Below are 27184 nucleotides of genomic sequence, written 5' to 3' on the forward strand. Positions count from 1 at the left end.
GTCTTCAGAAAATTAGTTCTAACTCTTATCATGACAGAAACAAAACTTAAGATTTCATTAGCTTTATTAAATACAAAGATACAAAAACATCTTGAAAGTTGTTTTCTCACTGCTTCTCAATGTAGTGTGGGCTGCAGATGAAATAATGGCACACTAGCACTAATATGGTGCCTTTCCACTGGGTGGCTGTTCTTTCTTAGTTTTGTTGTAATTAACAAAACATCTCAGCACTCCTGGGAGAAAGCATCTGGCATGAAGTTGAAACTGCATTTTAAGCTTCCAATTTCAAGTTCCCAATTAAACATATGATAAAATAGTACTTTTTGTTTGTTTTTCAGAATTCTGACATTCATACCTCATCAGAAACTAACTCCACGTTTTTATGTATGTTACAGATTTATATTCAAATCACCTCAGTCTAAGTTATTTCTCAGTATTAAATGGAAAGCTAACCTTTGGCATTTTTTCACTAAGGCATAGAAACTTGAGTTATTCCATCTCTTTTTTAAAAGCATCTAAAGGTCAGGCATTTTTATAAACTGATGATATATAAAAAAAAAAATTATACCTTTGTTACACTCTCATACCAGTTGATAAGAGAAGACATTGAACAACGTATTCTGCTCTGGGAAACCTGCACACAGTCCTCATCTTCCAGTGAGTCCTCATCTATATAGCAGTTCATCAGCTGCCCCAAGAGCTTCTGCATCAGATTTTTTATGCCTTCACAACACATTTTTCAACACACAGTAAAGACAGTTGGTTATTGGGAAACACTTCTCAAATTCATACTCTAAAAATTACCTGAAGTTATCATTTATTATTTTGCACTTTTCTAATTATTCTCCTTCTCTCTCCAGAATGCACACCTCATGCTCCAGAAAGCTTGAAAGTATTCACGATACGCATGTTGTTAATACAATAAAAATTATCCTATTTATTTGCCTAGATAGCAATGATTCAGGTTAAGAGGTTGGCCCTGCACCTCTCCTGAACTCCAGCCACATGCTATTAATGTCACCTGAAAAAAAATAAGGCAGACAATCCATAGATCTGGGGATGCTACCATAAGCGATTTTAATCTTTTTACTTAAAAAATAAAAAAGGAGCAAGGAGAGTGGGACAAAATATTATTCTACTCTTCCCTCACAGTAATAACGTGGCTGTAAGCATATAAAGAGTAGAATGCATACAAACACTGTCCAATTAAACATGAGGAAAGCCAACCTACAATATCAACATGCAATACCCTTAGCAGCATGCTCTTGACATTTATGCTAAAACTAAGTATTTAAATGTTAATTGTTTTAAACAGAATTGGATACCTCTTAAAATCCAGTGGGCATGACTGCTGTGTTACCATGGGATTGAGCAAATCTTTAGAAAGTCTTCAAGATTCCTCCATCCCATTATTTTTACATTTTGGGACAAAAGCTAGCATTTCTAGTTAACTGACAGCTTATTCAGATTAAGTTATTGCAGTATTTACCTGGGCAATCTTTGGCTTCCAGCAAAGCTATATAAGGAGTAATGTTATTCTGAAGGACTTCTGAGAGACTTCTAAAAGTCAAGTCATGATCTGTAACATTTACACCTAGAAGAAAGACAAATTTTTAAGGGCATTTCTGCTGTGATTCGTGACCATCATAATTGAATAACAAACTGAACACTAGACAAAAACCATAAGATTCCTTCCTTGAATATTTGAGGTATGAATAGCATCACATCATCTATGAGGAAAGATGAAAAACTAGCACAAGATTAGACATACATGTTAATGCTAGCTGATTAAAAGGAACAGGGAATCACTGCAAAGACCCCTCATTTAGTTTGTTTTTTTAGCTATTGTTGTTTTTTTTTGTTTTGTTTTGTTTTTTAAAGAAAGATTTCTCAAGGGTGCAAATCTGCAAGAAGTAGGATTGGTTTTCTAACTTCCCTGCTCATCATACCCTCAGAAGCCAGCCATAGTTATCTAAGGCCTGCAGACAAGAAGATGAAATTCACCTTCAGCTATTTTCTTCGCCCTCTGCTCCTTTTCCAAGATAATGACACTGCTTTCCTACACATAAAGACACGCTGCAAGAACATATATCAGAAATACAGAAGCTGTGTAATTTCACGGTTAGTCATAGAAACCACCAAGTACGTTGGTGGCAGAAACAGGGACAGAATCAAAGCATCTACAGTGCATCAGGAAAAAAAGAAACACTCAAATCATTACCAGCTGCCTAAGACAGACTTTAGGGGAGGTGTTACCTTACTGCACTATTATGCAGGGGGAAGGAGAGAAAGGAGGCGAAGAAGGTTTTATCCTGTTTCCTTCTCCCAGCCCAATCTCTTCTGTTAACATTTCTGAAGCTGACACTGCTCACAGTAATTGCTGGAAGTCAGCAATATATTTTTCTTTAATCTCTGTGTCAGTTTTAAGCAGATGTACGTAACAAATTATATCTTTAAAAAATTACCCAAGACAACAGCTGCAGTAGGGATTTCTCTGGATTTCATCCGACAAGTCCATTCTGTTGTCTTCTCTTGGAACTCAGAATGAGACAGTCTCAAAAAACTTACTAGGTTATCAAATAACTGCTTATTCAAGTCTTCCTGTATTTGCTGTAAACAAACACAGAGAGATTTTATTTATAAAAATCTGGAAACACCAGAGTATGTTCCCTTTCCTGCATAATTTTTAATCCTTAAAATGCCAGGGATTTAAGTAACACTAAGTTTTCCTATAAACACGCGAATTTATTCACTGTGTGGCCAATACAGACATTTCCCATTTTGGAACTTCTAGTCAAATGCCTCAACAATAACTTGGAGCGCAAATGAGCTTATCTGTGTTGTCACACTACAGGGCTTTAAAGAAGAAGAAAAAAAACCCACCATACTGACAAAGCATAAGTGACATAGGAGGAATCATAGAATCATAGAATGGTTTAGGTTGGAAGGGACCTTGAAGATCATAAAGTTCCAACCCCCCTACCATAGGGAGGGACACCTCCCACTAGACCAGGTTGCCTAAGGCCACATCCAGCCTGACCTTGAACACCTCCAGGGATGGGGCCTCAACAATCTCTCTGGGCATAAAACAATATAATTAGTTTCTGGAAGAACATTCATGAAAATTCCTATTATTTCCTTTTGGCTTTCAAACCACCTGTAAATATTTTTCTGAGAAATCTATATGAGAGCAAACATTCACCTCCTCCAAATCTAATTCAGGATGAAAGAAAAAAAAAAAGGAACGCATTAAGTATGTTTTCTAGGAAAAATACTAAACCACGACTCCCACATTTGCTACACAGTCTTTTGCCCTTCAGGATGATTTTCATGCAAGAATATGTATATGCAGGAATATATGGAAAGGTGAGAGAAAGCAGGGGAAGATAAGACTTTTAAAAGGCAGATATATCATGGCAGCATTTTGCATTTCTTTTATTCTGTATGTGCCTTTGACAATCTGTCTCTAATCCAAGATATGCCTGCTGCTAGAACAACAAAAAAACCCCACAACCCTGTACTCTGAAGCTCGGGATATCAATATATACTCTAGAACGTAGATGTTAGAAACAAGATTAAACCCCTGCCCCAGTAAAATCATCATCAAGATTTATTAGCAACAAGAAGTAATACACACAGCAGTGAACTTGATTTTAAATGAAGTGGTAAAGGTCATCTCTAGCAGCATTGATGAGGCAGCTATCAAAGGAGTTAAGGTCACATCTCCAGGAGATTGCATATGATGCCTGCTCAAAAACCCGAGCTCCATTTACATTATACAGAAGAGTTCCTGTTGCTCTCCTGAAAAAATGATACAACAACAAAGTAATCTTACTCTTTTCCCCCTCTACTTATTAAAAAATATGCTTCTGGCCTTTCTGATGTTGATCATGCGCCTGTGAGCTTCCACCTGATAAATTCTATGGCAACTCAGAAGAAACTAACGTGGCATTTTAAAAAGAAGAGTTTACACCATCAGCTTTATAACAGCATTGTAACAGCTCCTGTATTACCAGATGTTCCATAGCAATCCTCCAAGCCTCTGCTTCAGAATCCATCAGATCTTGGGCTTTTTCTGATCATTATTGTACATGTTTTCACTAAGGTGTCCTAACAAAAACCCGAATCCTTAGTTTGCATAGTTACGGTTTATATTATTTCTTCCACCGCGCACTTGAGAAGATGGAATTCAGTCTGCCATAGCACTACACATTTACTTAGCTTTCCTAAAATCCATCAGTCTTTTCTTGTCAAAACAACTTTGTTACTGGCAGTATTTTGGTAGTGTTCCAGAAAGCACACCAGGCTGCTCTGCGTCTCAAGTGACCAACCCATTTACTTGCATGACACTGCTTACTGTGGCAAAGTCATATGAACTGGAAGTTCAGTCCCTGCTACGACACTAGGCTTGGTCATGATTACCTGTTGCGTGGTCTGAAAACCATTATCTGTACATTAGAGCTAAAATTACCATATTACAGCCCTGCACTTAGGCTTTTTGTTTCTAACCTGGATCCTGGTAGTGTAACTGGAATTCCTCACCTGACAGGAAGGGAATGTTTCTGAAAGCCCTTGATGAGATGTATCATAATAAGAACATTTGCAAGGCCACTGCTGACAGCAGGGGTCAAAACCGGGATACTTTGCAATAGTGAAACCAAAAAGGTCCAAAATTCACCTTCCAAAAATGAAGGACAGTTCCTGCAATATTTTTGTCAGCTTTTCATGTTGTGAGAAGCCTGAAAGGATGTCATTGCCAGGCAACATATGGTGCTGCCACAATCGCAGCACAGTTTATGATGGACATACAAAGGCCAAAGTACTTGGAGGTCAAATCTTCTTCATTCTTTAACACCTCAAGTAAATACCAGAGAACTGCAAAAACACCAGCACAAGCACATGGCCTGCCAACAAATTGTCAGGTAGCAGTACCCTTGGCAAAAACTTTGGAGAACATCCTGCTAGGCTCCCTTAGCACACTACCAGAAGCCCTAGAACAAAAAGTTCAAACTAGAAAGCCATGCACTTCACAGGTATTCTGCTATGGATCAGATTTACTATACCAGAGTTTGAAAGTATATAAGAAATAAAATCCTGACTGGATAAAGCCCTCACCTACCTGGTCTGACCTCACAGATGAGGCCACTTTGAGCGGGAGTTCAGACTAGAGACTTTCTAAGATGCCTTCCAACCTGAATTATCACACCATTTTATATAAAAGAACAATCACCACCTCCAAGTTTGCCAACAGTGGGATAGAAGGATGGTAATTCAAAGCTCAATAGGAAAAATATCAGAGATATCCCAGAAACTGGATAAAGAAAATTCTATGTATACCAGCAAAAGTAACTGCAGGCAATCTGCCCTTGGGCAAATTAAACTCTAAGGCAAGGCCCATATCAATTTGTCAACGTAGGATGAACTGTCTTCTATCAGGAGGAAGAAGAACAGGAGAAAGTATTTGGCAAACTGCTAGCATGCTCAAAGAAAACAAGGGTAGGAGATTTAGAACACGATTTTCCAGATGGCAATGACTGCGCTTCTGAGTGGTTAAGGCAGCCTTTCGCTATGATGGGCTGTGCCTGCTGCTCAGGAAGAAATCCTTACAGAGCACTAGGAAAACAAACAACAACGCTTCTTTAACCTGAAAATCCTGCAGCCACTGTTGGCAATGTAGAAGCATTGTCTCAAAAGCCTTGACAACACTGTGCCAAAGAAAGAAGATCCAAGAAAAGGTCTTCCAGAAGTAGCTACAGAATGCCATCTTCCCAATAGTCCACTGTGTAGCTGACAAGGTAGTTTCTGGTGCAGTTGCCAACACTACTGCCACTGCTGGTAGCTAACCCATCAAGCTGAAGCAGCTGGCAGGAAGATGCCAAATATACCTCCACCAACTTCTGTGTGTTCTCTATAATCAGCACCACGATGTAGTGCACTTCTTTGCACAGCCTGGCCGTTTCAAACCATAACGTTTGAAAAGGGTGCTGACTAGTCAAAGCAAGCTGGATCATGGAATAGTAGGAACAGAATTAGAGGAATTTATGAGTTTAGCCCAAGAGTCCAGATTGTAAGCTACATCCAGCTGGCTTCTGCCATACATCCCAAAACAAACTTCGGAAGAAAAATTCTCATAATGTCTAGAGCCCAATAGCAGGCAAAGGAATATGGAACACTTGCCCAGAATCCTTGACACTGAATAGAGGAGGAAATCCCTGCTGTACGGAAGCAATTATTCATGCTACAATACAAGCCAGCTGGCTATAGGGACACAACAACAGCATGCCATCTAACATACAACAATTAGGAGGCCACAGTTCAGTATGAAATTAACTCCCATCCCTACCAGACAACCCCATTGACACTGTCCGTACTAATTCAATAGACTATGCTTGCAGCTGTGTCATTCAGTATCTGACACCCATGCAGTTGTATTCACATAAATCCACTGTGAGTCCTGGGCTGCTATGAACTCTAACACTAAGGTCAAGAGCAGCCTAAAATCCCCAGAGGGCTGGCAAGCACACAACTGAATTGAAGGTAAAAAACAGTAGTATGCCAGGAATTAATAAAAAGGACAATTAGTAAAAAGAGAAGCTTAGAAGCAGCAGCTTGAAGCAGCAAAAGCATGTAGTTCTGTGGTTAGAAGTAATGTGTAATTGATAGATTTATTATTGCTATTTTATATTCTGGACAGGGATTTCAGTCTCAGTCTGTATTTCTGTCCCTTTTATTCCTTTAACTAATTGTCCTTTTAAGCACGTAAAAAACATCATCTCCAGAAACAAAGAAGCAAGCTGTGTTGTTATAAATGCAAAACACTGCTTTAGTATTAGGTACAAGACTCACCTCTGTTTCTGATTTGATCTCATTCCATAAAGACTGACAAGTAACAAATCGCAGTTCAGTATCCTCTGAATCATCGTTTCTTTCTCCAAAATCATTAGCTAGAAAGACAAAAAACAAAGGCAAGCACAAATAAGATTATTAAAGCCAAGCACATTTTATTGAGAAGAAAATAAAGCACCTGCCTGAAACAATAACATCTTAATATACATATATATCTGAGGGAAATGCCTTTTCTCTTTACCAATTAACTAACTGCTGGTATGCAGTAGAATAAGGGAGGGATCAGGCAGAATCTATTATCCAAGTATGCAGGCAAAAGGTAAAGAACTGGATTCCATCTCAATTCCCAGATGAGTTAAAGTCTAAATCAGAGCAATCAGCTTTTATTATTAAAATAAAATAAATAAAAAAAAAAATAATAATCTTTCCCTTGCTTCAGAAAGTTTTGTGGGTCTCTCTCACCTATTAAATATTCAATCCTCCTTCACTACTACAGTCAGATATGAACCATAAAGAATAGATACATGAAAATCCTTTCTGTTCCCCAGGGAAGATATAGCTAAGACAAATTTCCTGAAAATAATAAGGTATACTGGGAAAGGTCTGTCAGGTTACATGAAACATATTTATTTCTTTTTAAAAAATACATTTAATCAACAAAACTATGCAAGCAGAACTTTAAAGCGCAAACCAGACCTATATTTCTGGCTCACCTCTAAATTGCCTCTCACATCTATACATGCTCTTTATGAAATAAAAAAGGAGAATCAGATCCTTTTTGGTAAAACAGTGTCTTGGCACATTGTGTGAATGCATCTGGCTTCCCAAGTGCTGCTCTGCCTCGCAGATGTCAGTACAGAATCTTTCTACCAGCTTCCAACTAAGAAGGAAGGACAGAGCTGGGAGTAAAATGGGAGAGTGAACAGAAACTAGTAGAACTGAGTGAGATTTTTCTCGTTGTTTTTCGTCCTACATTCACACAGTCTACGTTTCCCTTAAAAAAAAAAAAAAAAAGGTGCACAGGCTTGGAACTATTTTTCTACTCCCAGTATACATTTAGCAGGCCTGGTGTAGCTTTAAGGCTGGAAGAACACAAAGACTGAAGATCATGTAAACAGCCAGTGAACTGTTGCTACAAGGTGACATTAAACATAACAATTGATTTTTTCTAAACATACACGTATAAAAAATTTAATTTGTTAGTCATTAATGTCCATTTGGTCACCATTCAATGGAGCATCAGCAGTGGTTTGATTGCTAAAAAAGAACCAGTTGATGAGAGCATTCAATTTCCCAAAGCATTAAAAACACCCCAAACAGCTCTGTAAATGAAGAGCAAGAGGCACCCCTCATCCTCCAGTTTCATTGTCTCCCCTAAACTAACACCTCATTTGTATCCCTAAGAAAAATCACTTAAAATACATAACCCACTCTGATTACACAGGTCTTAGGCTTTTAGTTAAAAGAAAACGCAGCCACCACATTATCGGTAATATTATTTTTACACTACCAAAGGCATAGTATTATTTTTATACTACTAAAACTCAAAACTACAGGTGCAAATAAATGTGCACACAAGGCCTTTTGTAGGGTGCAAGAGTATTATCAATTATCAATGCTGTGAAGTGTCACAACTGAAACTTCACAGGTTTGGAATTCCAAACTGGACAGTACCGTTTATTTTGAACACCATTCTAACCAGCTGCTGTGAGCAGCCAAACTAGCCCACCTCTGTATCTCTTTTAGGGATAGCTCAGTCAAATTTATTTTTCTGTCTCAAAGCATTTGCTAACTAGAACAACATGTTTAGTAGGATTTATCCAAGCATTACTAATCTTGCATAAACTAAACCATAATATCCAGTAAGGTGTAAAATTTAAATGTGGTTTAAGTGCATAGGTCGTGGTTGTTGGTTTATTTATCTTACAATGACTTGGATTCTATTTCCCTGCCTCTCATTCCCTGAGCTACAGATGTTCTAACTCTCACGGAAAAAATAATTTGGGATTAATTTTGAAGCAGGTGTTACAGTAAGTCCCTCTGGTAATGAATGAGCCCATGGTGATTTCCACAAAAATCTGTTCTTAGTACTTTCCCCTCCACTTTCTTAATACAAATTGTCACACCTTTTGACAGCTCTGGTGCTGCCCAAGAAAGTTTAACCTGGGATAAGAACAGTAAGTTTCCTAACTGAGTTGCAAACAGCAACTATTTAAGCAGCATTATTTGTGGCTCCAATAAGAGTCAGTCCTGTTCAGTCTTCCTCAAATGACAAGAAACCTGTATACACAGCATACAGGCTGGAGCAAAGAAAATATATAAACACCAGTGGACAGAAGCCATGGAATCTTCACAAATGGCTTTTCTTTCTTCTTTTTGTCAAGACAAGAATATAATGAGACTTATGAATGGGAAACAATTTCTGACTCCCATAGCTTAGAAGTGGCTCATTCAGACTCTTCAGATAAATAGTTATGGTAACATGGAAAGGAGTTTTCCTGTAACATGGAAAGGAGTTCTCCTGTAAAAAAAGATTTGCAAAGACAAAGATAGCAATATGATCTCAATTGGTGGAGATCAAAAAAAAACATTTACACTAGCCAAAAATTTGCTGGGGTTCCTCTGAAGAAATGAGTTTTCAGCAATATGGACATCAAGGAGCAACAGAAATCCTCACGCAGCTATGACAGAATTCCATCAGATGTGGGGAACTTCCCAGGATTAACCCAAGCATAGTAACATATATCAAAATGCACTAACCTGTTTTCTGAGACACCTTTCTCTTCTTGGGACTTGGTTTAAATACAAAGCAGCCCTAGAGAACAGCAAAAAAAATACAAACTTGAGCATCAATCTGACTGGTGCCTAAAGCCACTTTATTCTCCTTTAATTTCAGTGCTCCATTAAACCAATAATTTGAACTGAACTGCCAGCATCTTAAGGATATCAATTTACATGTTGTCCCTTTATATTCCTGTTTCAAGCTGGAAAACTAGTGGAAGCAGTATCCCACCACATTTGGGGAGGAACTTTTTCACCTTTCCATTATGTTCTTCAATTCAGCCATCAACTAGAACAGCAGCAGATTCTTTAAACTTTTATAACTTATTTAACTTATTTTTTAATTATTTTTAACTTATAACTTTTTCTTTAAACTCATAACCTCCAGCAGTTTTAGAATGAAGAGAAAATAATTCCCTTAAGGCACATTAATGGAGTTCTCAGAACAGTTTCAGTTAAAAACAAAACAAAAGAAAAAAAAAAAAGCAAGAGGCTGGGATGCATAGAAAAGGTGACCCAGAATAATGCAATGATTATTATTAAGTCAGTTACAAAAGTCAATGACACACTGTAGCTACACAGGACAAGTGCATCTCAAGTTGAAAACGTAAAGACGGTTAGAAGCATAATGACAAATGGATTGGAAAAGGTTCAAATAAATAAAAACACTGGCTCCAAGGAAGTCCTCCAGACAGAAGTCATCTCCCAGTCAGATCAGTTCCATCACAAAGGAGGAGGAAATAAAACACGAGTATTAAGCTTTGAATTCCTGAGGATTTCTTTCTTTTTCCTCTAGAAAATCTGAAATTTCTTCCCTCATCACTCACTTCTTTTTGAAGAGTTATAATTTCCTATATATCAGAAATCATATGCATTCCCCAACTCCCACTGCAAGGTTCCTCTGCTACAGCAAGGGGGAAGGAAACACACAAGTGTTCAAGATAGATAAACAAACTGATTTGATCCCATATTTCCCAATGGAGATGCTCATATAAGCAAGGATTGCTGACTGAACTCAACCTACAACAGTTCAGCCACTAGTGTAACAATGACCTGGTGAAAATAAAACTCCAGAGGCATGTTCAATTTTGATTACAGGCACTAGTCTGTTGGGTGACTTTGGACAGGTTATTTCCCTTCTGGTACAAGTAAGAAATTGCAGTAAAACACTGATAACAATATTGTCCTCCTCTGAGAAACGGCCTTAAGAATTGGAGATGCCTTCAGATACTTTCCATTTTACCATGTATATTGGCAACCATCTAAAACCAGCTGGACAGAAGTTGTGGTTATTCTACAGATCCTAAACACTCTGGAACAATTCTACTACAAAAAGCTATGCTACAGCCTTATTTATGCTGCAGTACGCACAATGTGTCAGAACAGTAATTCACAAGAGCACAACTGGAATCAGCCAAACTAACTATAAATCATGTATATAAAAGAAGAAAGTGTCTTAAGTCACACCAAACATAACTATTATTTAATGCTTTACAAGCATTGGATTTCCCTACACCACTGAGTGTAGCAGAGACCAGAATATAAAATGGAAAGAAGTATTACATATAAGACACAGGAGGCAAGGGGTGGTACACCTTTCACTACCTAACTACTTAATGGCAACAGCCATTTTTGAAAGGGAAAACTACTTGTTTTGGATTAAGTTTTAACTCTGTTTGGAAGTACTTCCCTTTACTACTAAAAGTAATAACCTGCAGGGTGACTTCCACACCAAAGGAAATGAAAATTCAGTGAAAAACTATATAAGGGAGAGGAGTCTTATGATGATAAAATGCATCCCTTCCTGCAGTGAACCACTGCTATTGTTCACTATATGATCAAGCCAGACAAGAAGATAAAGGTTAAACGTTCCAACACAACGTTTTAAGTATCACCACCTATCAACGCTCTGGTGAACGCGCTGTCCCTACTGCCAACCCTGACTACAGGCCAGATAAAAGCTTTCAGCCCAGAAATACTAAGGTGATAGTAGATATTTAACATTATAGGTGAGAGACAGGACTTTTATTTTTATTTCTCCATTAAATTAGTTTTGGGGGAAGGCGCAACGAGCGTTTCAAAGTGGCAGCAAGCCATGCCAACAGGCTTTCGCTGGAAGTGGCAATACCTACAGCTGCAACACAGCGTTGCTCAGTTCTTGGTGGGGTTCCCTTCAGGAACAGGACAGGACAGGACAGAGGAGCGAGGTGAGGAGGGCTGACTGTGGCGAGAAGAAAAAGTGCCTTGGGTAAAGCAGGACCGAGTGGGCACCAGGCCACGGATGAAGAAGCCACCGAGGCTCGCGACAGCAAGGGAAGGGACCAGACAAAGGGACCGGGCAACTGGCAGCCTGGGCACAGGGCGTGAGGGAAACGGCGGTGGACGAAGACAGGAAGGGGAGCAGCCGCAGGACGCGAGCGGCAGACAGGGCAACCCTGCAGGCCAGCTCCGCCAGCACCCGCACAACCGCCCTGCTCTCCTCCGGCGGCCCAGCGGGGGCGGCCCCGGGGGAGACCGCTCAGCTCGGACGAAGCCCCCGTCACGCCGGCCTTTCCCGCCGTACGAGCCCCCTCCCTCCCCACCGCTCCGCCCCGGGTCGCCGCGGCAGAGCGGGAGCGAAACCCGGCGGCCGCCACCCCCCGACCCCTTCCCGGTGCGGCAGCTGGAGACCGGCCCCCACCTCCCCCCCCTCACCTTGGAGACGGAGCACGTGCTCATGTCGCCCCTCTGGCGCCACAGGCCCAACGACACCGGACAGGCCGCCCCGCCGCCGCCGGAGCCGCAGGGGGAGGGACCCTCCGGACCGGCCGCCTGGCTCCGGTGAAACGCTATGGCCCGAGGGGCTCGCTTCGCCGCTTTCCACCCTCCCCTGCCCGGTGGGACAACCTTCTGCCTCTGCACACCTCCTACGCGCAAAGGGGGAACCGATGGGCTCTTCCTCCCCCTCCCACCCCCGTCCTGATAATGGTACGGCCCAGCCCGCCCCTGGGCGGGTGGAACGGAGAGGTGAGAGGGTGGGTGGGGGGCGGAGCGGCTGCGACCTTCCGCCTGGCGGCGCCGCCATGGCAGCTTGTTCCTTTCGGAGGAGCATCGCTTCCCAGGTACGCCGCTCCCTCCCGCAGCTTGCTCGGAGGAGGGGCACGCCATGGCTTCCCCATTTGCGCCCTCGCCCCCTCCCCATGCACCCCGCGCCCCCCCTCCGAGCGTCTTAGTGGGTCCGACCCATTGCCAGAGAGGCCCGCGCGGGCTGCCCGGCCCCGCCCCTCGCTGAGGGGAGCCCTTGGCGGGAGGTCTCCGAGGACCGCCGTTCCCCTTAGGGCCCCTGCCGCCACCTGCCGTGCCCAAGGCGTTAACGCAGGTTCCCGTCCCCGTGGGCTATCGGCCCCTGAGCAGTTAATCGGGAGGTTCTTCGCCTTGGCAGGGATCCAGCCGCTCGTAGTTTGTGGGTGAGGCCCTGGCGCGGTATGGGCTTTCTCGTTCGCCGCTTGCTCGGTGGGGGATAAGCTAAATGAGGTGTAGCGGCTAAATAAGTCGATAAAGGCATGCGAAGGTTTGATGGGATCCTTCGGGGGGGGGGGGGGGAGCATTTTGCTTATGCCACTTTGTCCTTTATTTCAAATGTAGCTTTCAAAGGTTTTGGATCTGCCGCCAGAAAATTTAATGAAGTCCATATCTGCAGTACCTGTCTCCAAAAAACGGTAGTGTTTACATTTTACCTTACAATGTTATGTCATGTTTTATTATTTTCTGTTGCGCTTATTATTGCAAGAGTTTAACAGGACTTCAGGGAAGTAGAAATACTGAAAAAACAAACCTAAGCTAATATACCAATACAATTATAAGAAGATACCTAAATCTAATTAAATCACTGTATTTTTCAAGCAAGCTCAAAACAAATATAATTGCTTAAAAAGATGTACAAATTATAGGCAGTGGCTGAATGGTAAATATTTCAGCATTAGTGGTCTGGATGTAAAACTGCTTAGAACCTATGTGAAGTTGTTACGGATTTGTTTTCATTGTCCTGCTTGACAGGTGTAATGATGTTAGCAAGTAGATTACATTTATTCATGAGCATAATTTGTGTTCATTTTGAAATGGTGTGCTCGCCATATCTACCTTCCTATTGCATTAGTTAAAGCAAAGTTAATATTTGGCCTTCTGTTGCAGCTTTCTAAACTTAGTGAACTTCCAGGTATCTCTGACTGATTTATGTTTGCCAAGTAGACTTGTCATATGCAGAGTCAGCATGGATCTGCCAAATCATCCCCATTGTTTCAACAGGGTTTTTTTCTCATTTTCATCTGTTCTTATTTTCAGGCACGTTGCTGATTTCCAGCTTTCCATTGCTTCTGTAACAGAAGACAGTTCTAGTAATTGCTTAGCACAAGATCTTCAAGCTCAGAAGCTAGCTGAAAGGGTATGCTAATGCATTAATCTTGTATATTTGATGACATAACAAACTTGATTAAAGGTGCAACAAGAAATGGTATTCTTTCTCCATGCATCTATTTGGGTCAGAGTAGTTTAATGACTGCACCTACTGTAATTGCATGCAGAATCTTCACAGGGAATTCAAGAAGCAGTTCTAGTTAAGGTTCTTGTGAAATTACTGTTTTCAAAGAGTTTGAGAGTAAATAATATTTGTGAAGTTAGGAGGGCATCTAAAGGGCATGCCATGATCTGTACTGTTGACCAAAACTTGAGGAAAAAATTGAGTATATAGTGGCTTGAAAAAAATAAAGACAGCAAAAGCCAGCAGCAGGATGGCAATAGCGAAATTTAGATTGTGGGTCAGACAGGCCAGATTTTCAAATCCTTAACTGCTTGAAATTGAGTTTTCTTAGAACAGCAGTTTTTTCAGGTGTGTTAATCTGGGAAATGGTAGTAGCTGAGGTGTTAAGACTAACTACAGCATGAAAAAAGCAGCATTCAAAATAAGGTCTACAGAAGTGACACAAACCTTGAAGGAAGGGAAAGACATAAAAATAAAATGGATAAAGTTGAACAAAAGTGGGATGAGAAGGGTGATACTAAGGTTTGAAGGATTGTTTGAGCTGAAAAAAATCCTTAACAATCTGAAAATGTGTTGCTGATGCCGATGAAGAGGAGTATAAAGTGGGAAGTTGTTGCAAAGTTAGTTGCAAAGTGGAGCTACATCCCATAATGAAAGTGCAAAAAATATTCTTCGTCTGCATCAGAAAGAGCAAGCTTGAGAAGGAATCAGTTGGGTTGCTATGTGATCAGGAGTTAAAAAGGACAAATAAAGGCAGTTGTAGTACTACTGAGACACTAAACTATTTCTCCATTTCATTCTTCACTGCTAAGATGTTGAAGAGATCCATATCTTGGATGCATTCTTGTAACAGATGAATATTTTGACTTGGGTGAAAGAAAAACTGATGGTGGCACAGACATACAACCAAAAGTTCTGAAGCAACTTAAAGATCATAGAATGATTTGATTTGGAAGGGACCTTCACAGGTCATCTAGTCCAACCGTCATGCAACAAGCAGGGACATCTTCCAGGTTGCTCAGGTTGTATGTGATCTAGAACCGCAAAATAATTCGGGTTGGAAAGGATCCAGGGAAGTTATCTGTTCCAGTCTCCTCCTCAGTGCAGGTTGTTGAGGATTTTTGGATGAGGTTACTCAGGACTTTTGAAATCATAAAGCTTCCAAGAATTTGACAGCCTGCCTGGGCAATCTGGTCCGATGATTGTAACATCACGGTAACCATTTTTTTTCCCTTGTGTCTAGTCTGTCACTTTAAAAACAGCTGCTATTCCCAGTGGTTAGAAAGCTAGAATTGTGTCTCTCCTTTATTGTTTATGGCTCATTAAATAACCTGGGACACTTAGCCCTACATCTTTACATGGAAGAGCAGAAGAACAGACCGTCAGTGTAAGTCCCCAAACTAGACCATTTGGATTTGAATAGACTAGTGGATTTATTTAGACTGGTCATGTTATCCACAAAGTGGATTTGTTTAGGCTGGTCATGTCATTCACAAAGAAGGTAAGCAGTGTAGAAATTAGTAAAATATGACTACATATCAAAAACTAGCAGACATAAAAATGTAGGCAGTTACCATTTTTTGTCATCATAAACAATTAATGGAGTGCCTCAAGGTTCAACAGTGTGATCTTACTCGCTTCTGAGGAAATAGCTTGCAGTATTTGAAATACAGATATTTAGGTTGGGCAGGAGAGATGGAAATATTTCTTGTTGACTGAAATAGCCTAAATAATAAGGTGAAATGATGCTCAATGAAATGTAATGTGCTGAGAATTGCCTGTCAAAAGGTTAGAACTCTTTTGTTGCTGTGGGCTTTTGATTTCGACTGGCTGGCTGATTCTTGTTTCATCTTTGAACTTCTAGTTCTTTGTGGAGGGGACATTGTGTTGTGGGGTTTTTATGCCTCTGTATAGCATAGTGGCATTCTGGTGCCTTAGGCACAGGGGGAGATCTGGTTACTCAAGAACCACAGGGCCCTTGGAGGAGAGGTTGTTAAAGTTATGGAGAGGCCGGATGAACACTTATAAGAGAGATGAAAGACACAGAGATGACAAATGACAGACTATGTAGAAAAACATTTAGCAGAACAAATGGTATAGAAAAAGAAAGTCCAGCGGGAATTTCTGTTTTCTCTGTGCCCTGTAACATAAGTAAAAAGGACCTTTCATAAAATGAAAAGGTGAGAAATTCAGAGTCAATACAAGAAATATTTTTTCATGTAGCTTGTGAATAAACATTGGAATCTGTTGTTATTGGAGCTTGTGAAGGTTAAAGAACTTCAAGGCTAAGTATGATTTAGTTAGTGTCTAAGCTGGAGACCTAGCATGGGGGTAGAATTTCTTCTTCATGCTGATGAGCTTCAGTAGGAATGTATAACTTGCCTCTCTCAAAGATATTAATGAAGTGATTGTGCCGTCTTTTATGTGCTTTCCATCCCTCTTTTTTTTTTTTTTTTTTTTTTTTTAGACAATTTCTTGGCTATGAAAGACAGCTAGTTTAGTAAGAAACTCTCAAACCTGACAGGTTGACAACCAAAATTCTCAGCCTGTGAAGAGACCAAAATCTGTGTAAAGAGGAGATTAGGGATTGGGTGCCCAAATATTTCTTATGGGTTCAGAATTTTCAAAACATGTGCCTTATGGAAATTGTAAATGAAATTTTTAATAAATTCACGTTTAACATCTTTATTTTGTATCACTGGGTACTGCAGAACATTGTCATTAAAATCAGAAACTTAAAGAAACAGTGGTCTAAAATTTGGGTACTGTGTAAGTTGACAAATGTATCTCAGCTTTTGTGTGTACAAAGAGATCAAGTACTGCACCCAGTCAAAGTAAAACATAGGCTGTACACATCCAGTGTCTGAATTAAAAAATATGTGTGACATTCCAGGCTGAGTTACATTCAGAGCTATTAAGCATGGATTGCAAGTAATAAAATCATCCATTTTCCAACAGGGTTGATTAAATGATCCATTTGTGATTGCTTCAAACCAATAAATAACATCGACCGTTTATAGTGTATTAAATTAATATTTATAATGGATTGAATTACACTTTTCCAATTTATCTGTTTTCACATAGAGTTTCTGTTTTGTTTTGTTCTTTTAGCTAAAATGTGATGCTGTAGTGAGTGAAATCAGTGCTGGTCCAGGAACAGTGAACTTTACGATAAACAGGGAATTATTAGCAAAGGTGAGTATTATATTTCAGATGCACTAAGGTAAAAATAAATTCTTCAACATAAGACTGTAGAACACATTGTTGTCTTAGAAAGGTATTTTCTATGTAAAACTGTCTTTTGTAAGTGCTCCTCGAGGATCCCTGTTGCTGATTTATTATGTAGGCCTAGAATTTGGAATGAATCTCACAAAAGTTTATTCTTATGAAGAAATACATATCTACCATTTACTGATAATCATAACTCCTCTTTTTCCTCTCTCTTTGTGCTTTAAAAGGCAGGCTTGGCATCTGCTTTGAGTTTCTACAGTATACAACTCAAAAGTTTTGATCTTGCTTGTAATGACTCTTGTTTAAAACAGCAAAGGATGATAAAAAAATACCTGAAATAAAAGTATTTGACAGCAGATTTATGATTACATACTTTGTTAAAAAAAAGGGTGAGGGAGGAGGATGTGTTCCTCAAAGTTCAGTGCCTGACTGAAATTAAAAGCTTCGTTTGTTAAATCAGTAACTTAATGAAGGGAAGATACCACTCAGTCTACAAGAATAGTATCTCAGTTGTACTCTCTCTGGATTATTTGCAAGAGCTTCATAAAGATAAGTGGATGACTGGTACTGGTAGACTGGGGACTGAATGAAAGTTTTGCTAAGCCAGTTCAGCTAACTTGTGGAGCAAGCTACGTTGTGGTGGTGTTAATGGCCTTTATCTGTAGGGTTAGCAACTCATGTGGAAAATGATATTGTTGCCTTAGAAAATTAACTACATGTGAATTAGGGGCAAGAAATCAGGTCTTCCCTGATACTGGTGAAGCCTTCTTTCTATCAGGACTTCCAGTGAGTCACTTAGGCTTGTAGTCCTCTTTTCCTGAATGGTAAGACCCTTTCTTCATGTGAATTGCTAATGCTTAGGCATGCCTATCCACCAGTTGCTTTATTTATCACCTAAAAAAAAAATCCCTTTAATTTTTCATTTCATTTATAATCCATCTTGATAAGAACATAACAGCTGACTATTCACTGAAAGAGTCATTTCAGTGATAAAATTTATTCATGGACAGGATTTCACAAAGTACTTCACCTGTGAGGAATCTAGTCAGTTTAATGATTCGAGCAAAACTATGTGTCCGGCCTAGTAGACTTTTGCTGAAAAAAATGGGGAATTAGGACATGTAATTTTGCATTATGTCACTGAGGAGAGAGAAGGAGATAAAACCTAGTTGTGACTTTCACTGATAAGGTGAATAGGTCTATGGCTGGATTTGATGGTTTATGTGTGTGTAGCTTGCCTTCTTAGGTGCCATAATAAGAACACAATTAACTTTTTTTTTCTACAGGCACTGTTTATTTTTTTTTTTTTAACTCAATATTTGTTGGAGAAGAATTTTAAGGTGATTTTTGGAGAGGGTAAAAAGAAAAGCTTCCACTGAATGGAGTGAGATTTCCACTGTAGTTCATGTTGTTAAAGGCCTCTATTGTCTTTGGGAAGTTTGTCCAATACATACAGCTTCACATATTAGCTTTTGTAGTGAATTGGCATCTGTGTGACAAACTGAAGTGTGTAGGGTATGTACAGGGACTTACCTTGCTGTATTGAATGCATTACTGATAATATAGTCAGCATAAGATTCCTCTTCCCACAAACTGTTCAAGCTGTTGAGGAGGTATTTTAAGGCATTTTACACAGTCTTCATACTTTCAAAGTAGACGCGCTTTTGGAGCTAAGTTCTTTTGTCTGTGCCGCTTAAACCACTGGTTGATATTTAAATATGCTGTTAGAGTTATGGATGACCAAATGTTCCATGAGCTGCAGTCTACCTGCAGTGAACTGATGGAGAGGATTCTGCAGTAATTGTTTTATCTCTTAAATTGGCTTTAGTGATAACCATGAAACTAGAACTCCCATACTTCTGTGTGAAATTTCCTGAAGTGAAAGAAATGTGTTCATGTGCAATTCAGGTGGCCTGCATGTGCATGGTAATGCTCATGCAGTCAGAGCTCATGGGATTTCCTGTAGACCCTCAGTCACAAGGAGTGTGTGGGAGGTCTGATGAGTTCCAAAGGGTTGGACCCATGTGATCTAGCTGTGCTGTGCACAGCAGGCATCCCCTGTATTCATACCTTGACAAAAGCCTTGGGTATAGGACAGGACTCTTAGGAATTTCAGAGAAATGGCCGAAAGTGTGCCTGGATAAGATGTATTTGTGGGAAGAGGACACTTTTGAGGAAGCCCAGAGGTATGGTATGTAGCTTTTTTTTATTCATTAAAAAAGAAAAAAAAAGCACCTGTTGAGAACATTTGGCTGCATAGTGAGGTAAATTCTCTAGTCAAGTTTACTGCTCATAAGCTCTCTTACTTTTTCATCCAAATCTATGGTCCAGATCTACAAGGTACTCTTCTTATTTTAAAATGTGTTACCTGAATTAGGAGAGATGAGAGTCCTGGTTAGAACCCCATTTACAGGAGAACTCTCTCATTTTACGTGAGGTCACTGTTCTGCCCACATTCTTGGACTTAGTTTCCTTTCCTGCCCACCGGTTATCCCCAGGTTACTCTCTTGCCCTTTCATGTTATGGACCTAAAGAATGATAAAACCTAGCTTTTCCACTTCCTTTTAAGGCCTATAATTTCTTTAACTTTTTCATTGATCACATGCAGCTTTCAAAAGTTCTAATGGCATTTTCATCTGCATATAAGATCTTATTTGTTTGGCAGACCAGCCACCTAGTTGCTAATGTGAATAAAAGCTGTGAGATCAGATTCTTGTCTGATTGTTAAACAGTTTTCCTGATCACACTTTCTGTCGTTGAAACATATTTTCCTGTCTTTTTTTTTTTCGCCCCTTCCTTGTGGTTTAGACAGTGTTGCAGCAGGTGTTGAAAGATGGCTCAGAGTATGGAGTAAGAAGTGAACTTTTCTCTACAGTGCCTAGACAAAAGGCAGTGATTGAGTTCAGGTAAGATCGTGTGTTGATTCCTTTGAGAAAACAGCCTTGTCTGCTGATTGATATTTTGCTGATTGATATTCATTGCTGTAATGTATGATGCCTGTGAATTTAAACCATATTTACGGTATTATATTCAGCTATATTTGATACTCTGATATATTTGCCAAGTAGAATATAAGTGATGTTCAGGGAATTGAGGCTTTTTCCCAGAATAAATTTTTGTTATTTAAAGGGTTCATGCCTCACATTGCCTTCCACTAAGAGTGCTCTCATTTAGTGCATAATAGCTTTCAGTTTTTAAGTAGGCTTCTTTTATTTTGTTCTCAAGAAACATAATCTGAATTTTCAGCCACTAACTCACTTGTTTTTTCACCTTAATACCTTCCTCCCTAACTTGCTAAAGCAGCCAGGCATTTGTCTTGCTAAATCTTCTCAAGTGCTGGCCCCAAAATTTCTGTCCAGTGGAATTTTGTTTATGGTCACCTGCTCATGGAATGAAAAGTGGCTGACTCAGATCTCTTTATGTATAAATATTTTTGTTCACTTATACTCCCTCTGCAGGCTTCCCTAGTGACGGAAAGTAAGCACTTGGCTTTAATTTGGAGAGTGAATTTTCATAGCTGAACTTCCATTTTATTATCGAGGGTAAACTATTGTGGGTACAGGGTTTTTGTGGAGGCCACTGTTGGTAGAAGAAGATGTGATTTTAATTACTGATTCTTGTACACAAGGTCCTCTGTTCTGGTATGAGATTTATCTCTACTAAAGGTGTGAAGAGAACGATCCATATGTCCAAAACATGTAAAAAGTGAGAAGGTAATGTAAGTCCTTTGTCACTAGAACAGTTGGATTTTGGAAGGTTCTTTGGTGTGGGCTTGTTTCTTTTACCCTGTAACACTGGCTCTTAACAGATATTGGAGGAAAAGTTAGCTGGATAGGAAAATTTGCTGTCTGGAACAGAAGCTAATCAGGGATTTTTTAAAGGGAAAATTGAAAATTGTGGTTTTATTTCAGTTCTTCTGCTATGTGCGTGAGTTGAATTCTTTTGACTTGGTGATCTGACAGTCTTGTACATTGAACAAACATTATTTGTGAAAATTTGTTACAGCTCCCCTAATATTGCCAAAAAGTTTCACATAGGACACTTGCGTTCCACGATAGTAGGTAAGTATGCATTTAACTGCCTCCTAAAAAGGCTGCTTTGCCTTCCTGTTTCACTTGACAGGGGAACACTGCTTTTTACTTGAGTGGAGTGGCTGTCAGACTCGACTTGCTAATTAAAAATCTTTTGCTCATTATGCAGTGAAGAAAAGTGTGATGTGTTGCTGACAGATTTATTAAGTCACATGTAATATAGTTTTATGACTGTGAACGTTAAATAAAGTGGTTCAAAATTGTTCGACAAAGAAACCCAGGGCAGATTTCTTTGAGGTGCTATGAGAGTCCTTTGATTTTTAAATTTCCAATTTGCACTGGACTGCAGAGCAGTCAGTTGTGTTTTGGTGGCTGTCTTGCAAAAAGCGTGCTTTTATATGTTAATTACTTTATGCCAGTATTACTAACACAGTAGTTGTCATTTGTAATGGAATAATTAGTAAGTTTATTGTGCAGTACTCTAGTGGAAAACATTGTTTCTCCTTCTTTTCCCTCTCTCATAATAAAAACTAGTAGGTTATTAGCAGAAGATCCTACATCATCTGTGCAGCTAATAATGTATTAGTTTTTAATTATATTTAATGTATCAGGTATAATTATTAATTAAATAAAGTCAATAATTTTGCCTCTTCATGGACTGATAGTTGCATGAAATTACATATTTATGGCTCTTTTTGTTCCATTTCTGGACCCTTTGCTATAGAAAAAAAAACATTTTCAAAAATAGTTCCGTAGATCAATGTTTGTCCAATAGTAAGATAATGTATTAACTACAGAGGATGGAATTGAAAGTAATTGCAACCTATAATATAGTGTTATAATAACAGAAGAAGAGAAATCTTTCTGCATCCTTTTATGTCAGTAATTAAAAGGTATACTTGAAGCACAGGAAAATAGAAGAAGAGATGCGGGTATTTTGTCTTTGTAATTCTATGGCTGTAGCTAAGCTCAGGAGAAAGATCAAGGGGTTTTGTTGTAATAACAGTTAGAACCAAGATGTGCTTATGTGATGTGGTAAGTGGAGTGTATCAGACACGTAGTGTGTTAGGTGCAGAGCTCAGTACTGCTCCAGCAGTATATAGAGATCCAGGACTCGAGGTTCTCTATTTAAGGACACAGCAGTTTGTGAATTTCAGTATTTGCTTAACCTCCTAGTATGAGGTTGCCTGACTGTAACGGGAATTATGCATACTGCCACATATTTGTGAGAATACAAGAAGACTTTAAAAAGTGGTTTCTATGTTCATACACTTTGCAGTATGTGTGTGCGCATACACGTGTATGTTTTTATCATTTATGGCACCTTGCAAATGCCCAGCCTTTCTTTTCCTGCTCAGAATACTATTGGTTTTAGTTGTGAACTATTTTAGCAAATTCTGTGGATTAGTTCTTCTGATTGCTTTTCCTCTTAATTTTGAATACAAACTGAAAACTGTTCTGTTGGGATAAGAGACTACCTACAACTAAATAATAAATAATACCTTTTTTTTTTCCTTACCAGGGAATTTTATAGCAAACCTCAAAGTTGCACTGGGACATGAAGTAACAAGAATAAATTACCTCGGTGACTGGGGCATGCAGTTTGGTATGTTTTGATACTTGTTTCTCCAGTTCCCTTTTCTACTGTATAATACGGTCCAGGTTTCCAGCTTCAGTTTTTGCAGGCCCATTGGATTCACTCTGGGCTCATAAAGAGTAATATTTGGTTTCCATGCATATAATGTGTAGTTAATCTCTTTAAAATATGACCAAAACAATCCAGACTGATTCATCAGCAGTATGACCTATACTACTGTAGAAGAAATAACAGGAGAAAATTTACCCAACAGTGCCTCTGTCCCTCAGTAGCTCCTTTCACAGATTATGTATGTGTAATTTTTAAAGGACAGTATAAATATTTTCTGAGTGTGCTGGTTATGCTTGTGGAGCTCTCATAGCCGAACAGACTTCTGTTGCTGCCTCCAGACAAAATGCACACATATTACCATAGCTGTTGCATGTCTGCTGTGATACAGTCTTCCTTATTCAGGTTTTGCATGTGTAACAGTTGTGGAAGTGTAAGCTTGCTAACACCTATGCCACACCTGTACATACCAATACAATGATTGTACCAAAATGTATATTTTGAAGTTGGTTGTCTTTGTGTGTGTTGTGGCATTTTCTTTACTGTTTGTGTTGTTGTTTTTTTTTTTTTTTTTTTCATTTTTGTTCCCTCTGGAAAGTAGTTCATTATTCATATTCATAATTAACTTCCACAGCAACTGCATTTTGGCAGACTGAGGCCCGAAGAGCTTGTATCTTTAAAGATATCCCCCCACTTCCCCCAAATATTCAGTTTCCCTTTAAAATGTAGTAAAAGAGAGGTGTGTAGGTGGAGAATGTGCAAGTGGATAGGCCCTAAAAGACTATCAGTCTTACATGCATGTGCATTTGCATACACTCACATACACACTCCTATCTTTTCTGAAATGTCCATCAGATAAATGAGGACTGAAAAATCCTCTCATGTGCAGGCCAGCATGGGTTGATGTTTATTCCCTGACCAGAGATCATTTATGTCCAATTGCTGGATCTGTAAGTATCCCTCTTATATGGCAGTTGACTTGTCCATAGGATTCACAACTTTGTTGATTTCTGTTATTAATCTTGGATTTTAAATTGATCCATATTCTCCTCTCCTTTTCTAATTTCCCACCAAAGCTGATTTTGACATATTCTTAAGCATGTAAAAAATATGGTCATGCCCACTGCTTCATCTTTGAAAGCTGGTACACCTGTGAAAAATATAAAACTCCCCCACATCTTTTGCAGTAGGTTTTGAAAACAGTGTCCATATATTTATTTTTAAATGGAAAACACAAAGTGCAATGTCTGTCAAGTAGTCACTTTTGCTCATTCCAGTCGTTATGCTGCCCCCTTCGGTTTTGCTGGTACCACTGTTTATGGGGACATTAATGAATCAACTTTATGAACAGAGCTGTACTAAAACCTTAGCGTAAATACCCTATTTCTACTCCATTTATGTATTCAGATTCAGCAGCGTAGATAACTAAAATATATTCAGTTTTACCCATTCTCCTTCTAGAGTAAATTCCTGGGTTTTAGTTGAGTAAAACATTCTTATGACTGTGAGAGCAGTAATAGAATATTTTTTCCTCTGTTAAATTATTTCCTCTGCAGCTCATCTTAGAATCATAGAATCAGTGAGGTTGGAAGGGACCTTTAAGATCATCAAGTCCAACCATTAACCTACCCTGATAAAAACACCACCACTCCTAAACCATGTCCCTAAGCACCTCATCTACCCTACCTAATCCTGTTTCTGATCAAGCAGTAGTTTATAGCAGAGATTGGTTTCACTTAGGATTTGTTTCATAGGAGTTGAATACAGAATGAGTTCACCTAAAATTCAATAAATTTCATCATTGCATATTTCATTCATTTTTGCCCCTTAGACATGATTTTATCACTATGTTATTGTATAATGAATGTGGCAATGACAAGCAATGAAATGCAATGTGGTTAAAGGGCTTCTCAACTGACCTCATTCACTCTATATTTGAAGATACTAAATTGTACTGCTAAGTCTGAATATCAGGAATTTTATGTATTTTAATACAAAGTTTCCAGAAGGTATAACGATCACATTGCCTGTTAGTTACATGTGTACCTGTTACCAGCCCACAACTGTTAGAATCATGCTTTTGACCTAGTAGTTCCAACTGTTTCTTTCAAAATGGGTGCTCTCCTCTTTATTTGGGCAGGCTCAGCTCAAATATGTGACAGGTTTTATAACAATATAGTCAGGCTTCACAAAGTTACAGCATAGGAATATTATTATAATGGTGCCTTCTCAGAAGCAGTGCTACAATTAACGATCTGTCAGTATTTCTGTTACAACTGCTATTGTCAGAGGCTTTAAAACATAATAATTGAAAACATATTTTGCTGAAACATGGCAAAGAAGTTCTCAACCTTTAGGCAGTTTTGGGGCAGCTTTCTTAAGGTAATAAAGCTTATGCAGTCACACTGTCTGTCCATCTGTCTTCCTGTCACTCTGCTCTTAAATTTTTAACCCATTGGCCAACTTCAGCCAGATCTGACAAAGAAAAATGTCTCCAAGAGAACAAATGTCTTTTGATATTGTGACAGTTGGCAGCCAAGTAGGGATGGAAATACAATGTAATGCCCTCTGGGAGAGAAAGTTAACTTCTGTGTTTAGCCTTCCGGCTAACCATTCAGCACATCTAAGTCAGAATCAGTCCCAACACATGCTACATCTTGCCAATAATTGGTGAGTGTAACAAGAGCTGGGGATAGTTTGGGGAAGACAGAAACGTGTGGAAGGATGTGTTTGGGTTGAATAAAATCTGGCAGTCTTGCTGGAGGTTGGACTGTGAAACCAGCGTTGAAAAGTGTAATGTGTAGGTACACTAATTTCTAAGAGAGATCGTTAGGAAACCAAGCCCTGATTGCTCATAGAATAAGCTGCCCTTAAATAAACTCCCTTTCAATAGGATTAGACTCTTTATTTCCTAAACCTTAACTTCTTTTTCTTACCTAAGTCTGCCACGTCTTCTATTGTACTGTTTCCAAGAGGGAAGTTCTTGAGACAGTACTATTTGTTTAGTTGCAAAGGGCTTTTCAAAGGGATACCTGCATAGCTCTTCCTCGGATGCTGTCTCACATCAGTCCTGGTCTTTGTCAGCTCAGAGGAAAGAGATGGGCTCAAAAGGAGCCTCAGAAAATCTAAGAGGCTGCAGGGTTAATATTGCTAGATTACTGAAGGAGTTAATGGGCTCTTCTGATTTAGACAAAATATTAGGATTTGGATTACTTGCCCTTTCAGATGAGTTTCAGAAAGTGCTGTACCCAAATTGGATACATGGAAAAAAAGCTGCACATACTCGGCATGCAGCAAAAAGTTCCCTTGAAAATATTGCATGAGTGGTATGTGGAATACCATATTGTGTCCCAGTTTCTGTTTTCCTTGAAATGGTAATACCATTAAGGGAGGAGGCAAAACTAGGGGTTTTGAGCGTGTTCTGTTGCTGAACAGTTTCCACTGTGTGGCTTCTCATTTACAGCTGGTTCCCGTGTAAAAGATAATTTTCTCTATAAGTCCGGAAACACAAATTCCATTTATGAGGAACTGAAAAATCAACATAGTATTTCTTATTAGTTTCTAGCTGTTATAGTTCTGTGGGTTTGGGTTTTTTTGTGTGCAGTGGCTATGCTTTTGATTTGTTTTTGTAGCATGCACCATTATATTGCTTAAAAATGTAAGGCATTTGTTTTATCACATACAGTGTTAAGACTAGACTTGCTTATGAAAGCAACTAAACAAAACAATCTACTCTAGGCTATTGTCTAACTCTGTATTTAATTGTTATTCAAGGTTTATTGGGTGTTGGTTTCCAACGCTTTGGCAACAAAGAAAAGCTAAAATCCAGTCCTTTACAACACCTTTTTGAGGTAAGTTCAGAGAAGACCAACTAGGGACTTCAGAGGACAGTTCATTACTTAGCTGTAAATTTTGTACAGAATGCTGTATCTGCAGGATCGTGATGAGACTCATGTTGGATTTAAACGACCTTGCTTTAAGGACCGGTGCTAGCCTGGGCCATAGCAGCAGAGACAGTTTTCATTAGGCCGTGGCAGCAGAGACAGGTTTCATTACGGTGAAAAATATGCCCCATAAGGGAGGTAATCATATGGATACTTAGGTTGCATTGATTCCTGCTACCACCACATCCAG

At 39.3% G+C, this 27184-nt stretch overlaps 2 protein-coding genes across 3 annotated transcripts in view; one reads left to right on the forward strand and one right to left on the reverse strand.

The window, feature by feature from the left end:
* ORC3 (origin recognition complex subunit 3) overlaps positions 1-12421 on the reverse strand; it is a 36704-nt gene extending 24283 nt beyond the window's left edge. For both annotated transcript variants that reach the window (XM_082480845.1, XM_082480844.1), the window contains exons 1-6: positions 12322-12421; positions 9607-9661; positions 6847-6944; positions 2466-2610; positions 1490-1594; positions 569-723 (exon numbers count right to left, since the gene is read on the reverse strand). In XM_082480845.1, coding sequence (XP_082336971.1) covers positions 569-723; positions 1490-1594; positions 2466-2610; positions 6847-6944; positions 9607-9661; positions 12322-12345 — 582 coding nt within the window. In that variant the 5' untranslated portion in view covers positions 12346-12421. The remainder of the gene's footprint in view (positions 1-568; positions 724-1489; positions 1595-2465; positions 2611-6846; positions 6945-9606; positions 9662-12321) is intronic.
* A 261-nt stretch (positions 12422-12682) lies between these two features.
* RARS2 (arginyl-tRNA synthetase 2, mitochondrial) overlaps positions 12683-27184 on the forward strand; it is a 44471-nt gene continuing 29969 nt past the window's right edge. Inside the window, exons 1-8 of the mRNA XM_082480843.1 lie at positions 12683-12728; positions 13252-13325; positions 13948-14047; positions 17255-17338; positions 20183-20280; positions 21380-21435; positions 22928-23011; positions 26825-26901. Coding sequence (XP_082336969.1) covers positions 12690-12728; positions 13252-13325; positions 13948-14047; positions 17255-17338; positions 20183-20280; positions 21380-21435; positions 22928-23011; positions 26825-26901 — 612 coding nt within the window. The 5' untranslated portion in view covers positions 12683-12689. The remainder of the gene's footprint in view (positions 12729-13251; positions 13326-13947; positions 14048-17254; positions 17339-20182; positions 20281-21379; positions 21436-22927; positions 23012-26824; positions 26902-27184) is intronic.

Source organism: Vanellus vanellus (genome assembly GCF_965231255.1).
Source record: "Vanellus vanellus genome assembly, chromosome: 3".
In the NCBI taxonomy this organism is placed as follows: domain Eukaryota; kingdom Metazoa; phylum Chordata; class Aves; order Charadriiformes; family Charadriidae; genus Vanellus; species Vanellus vanellus.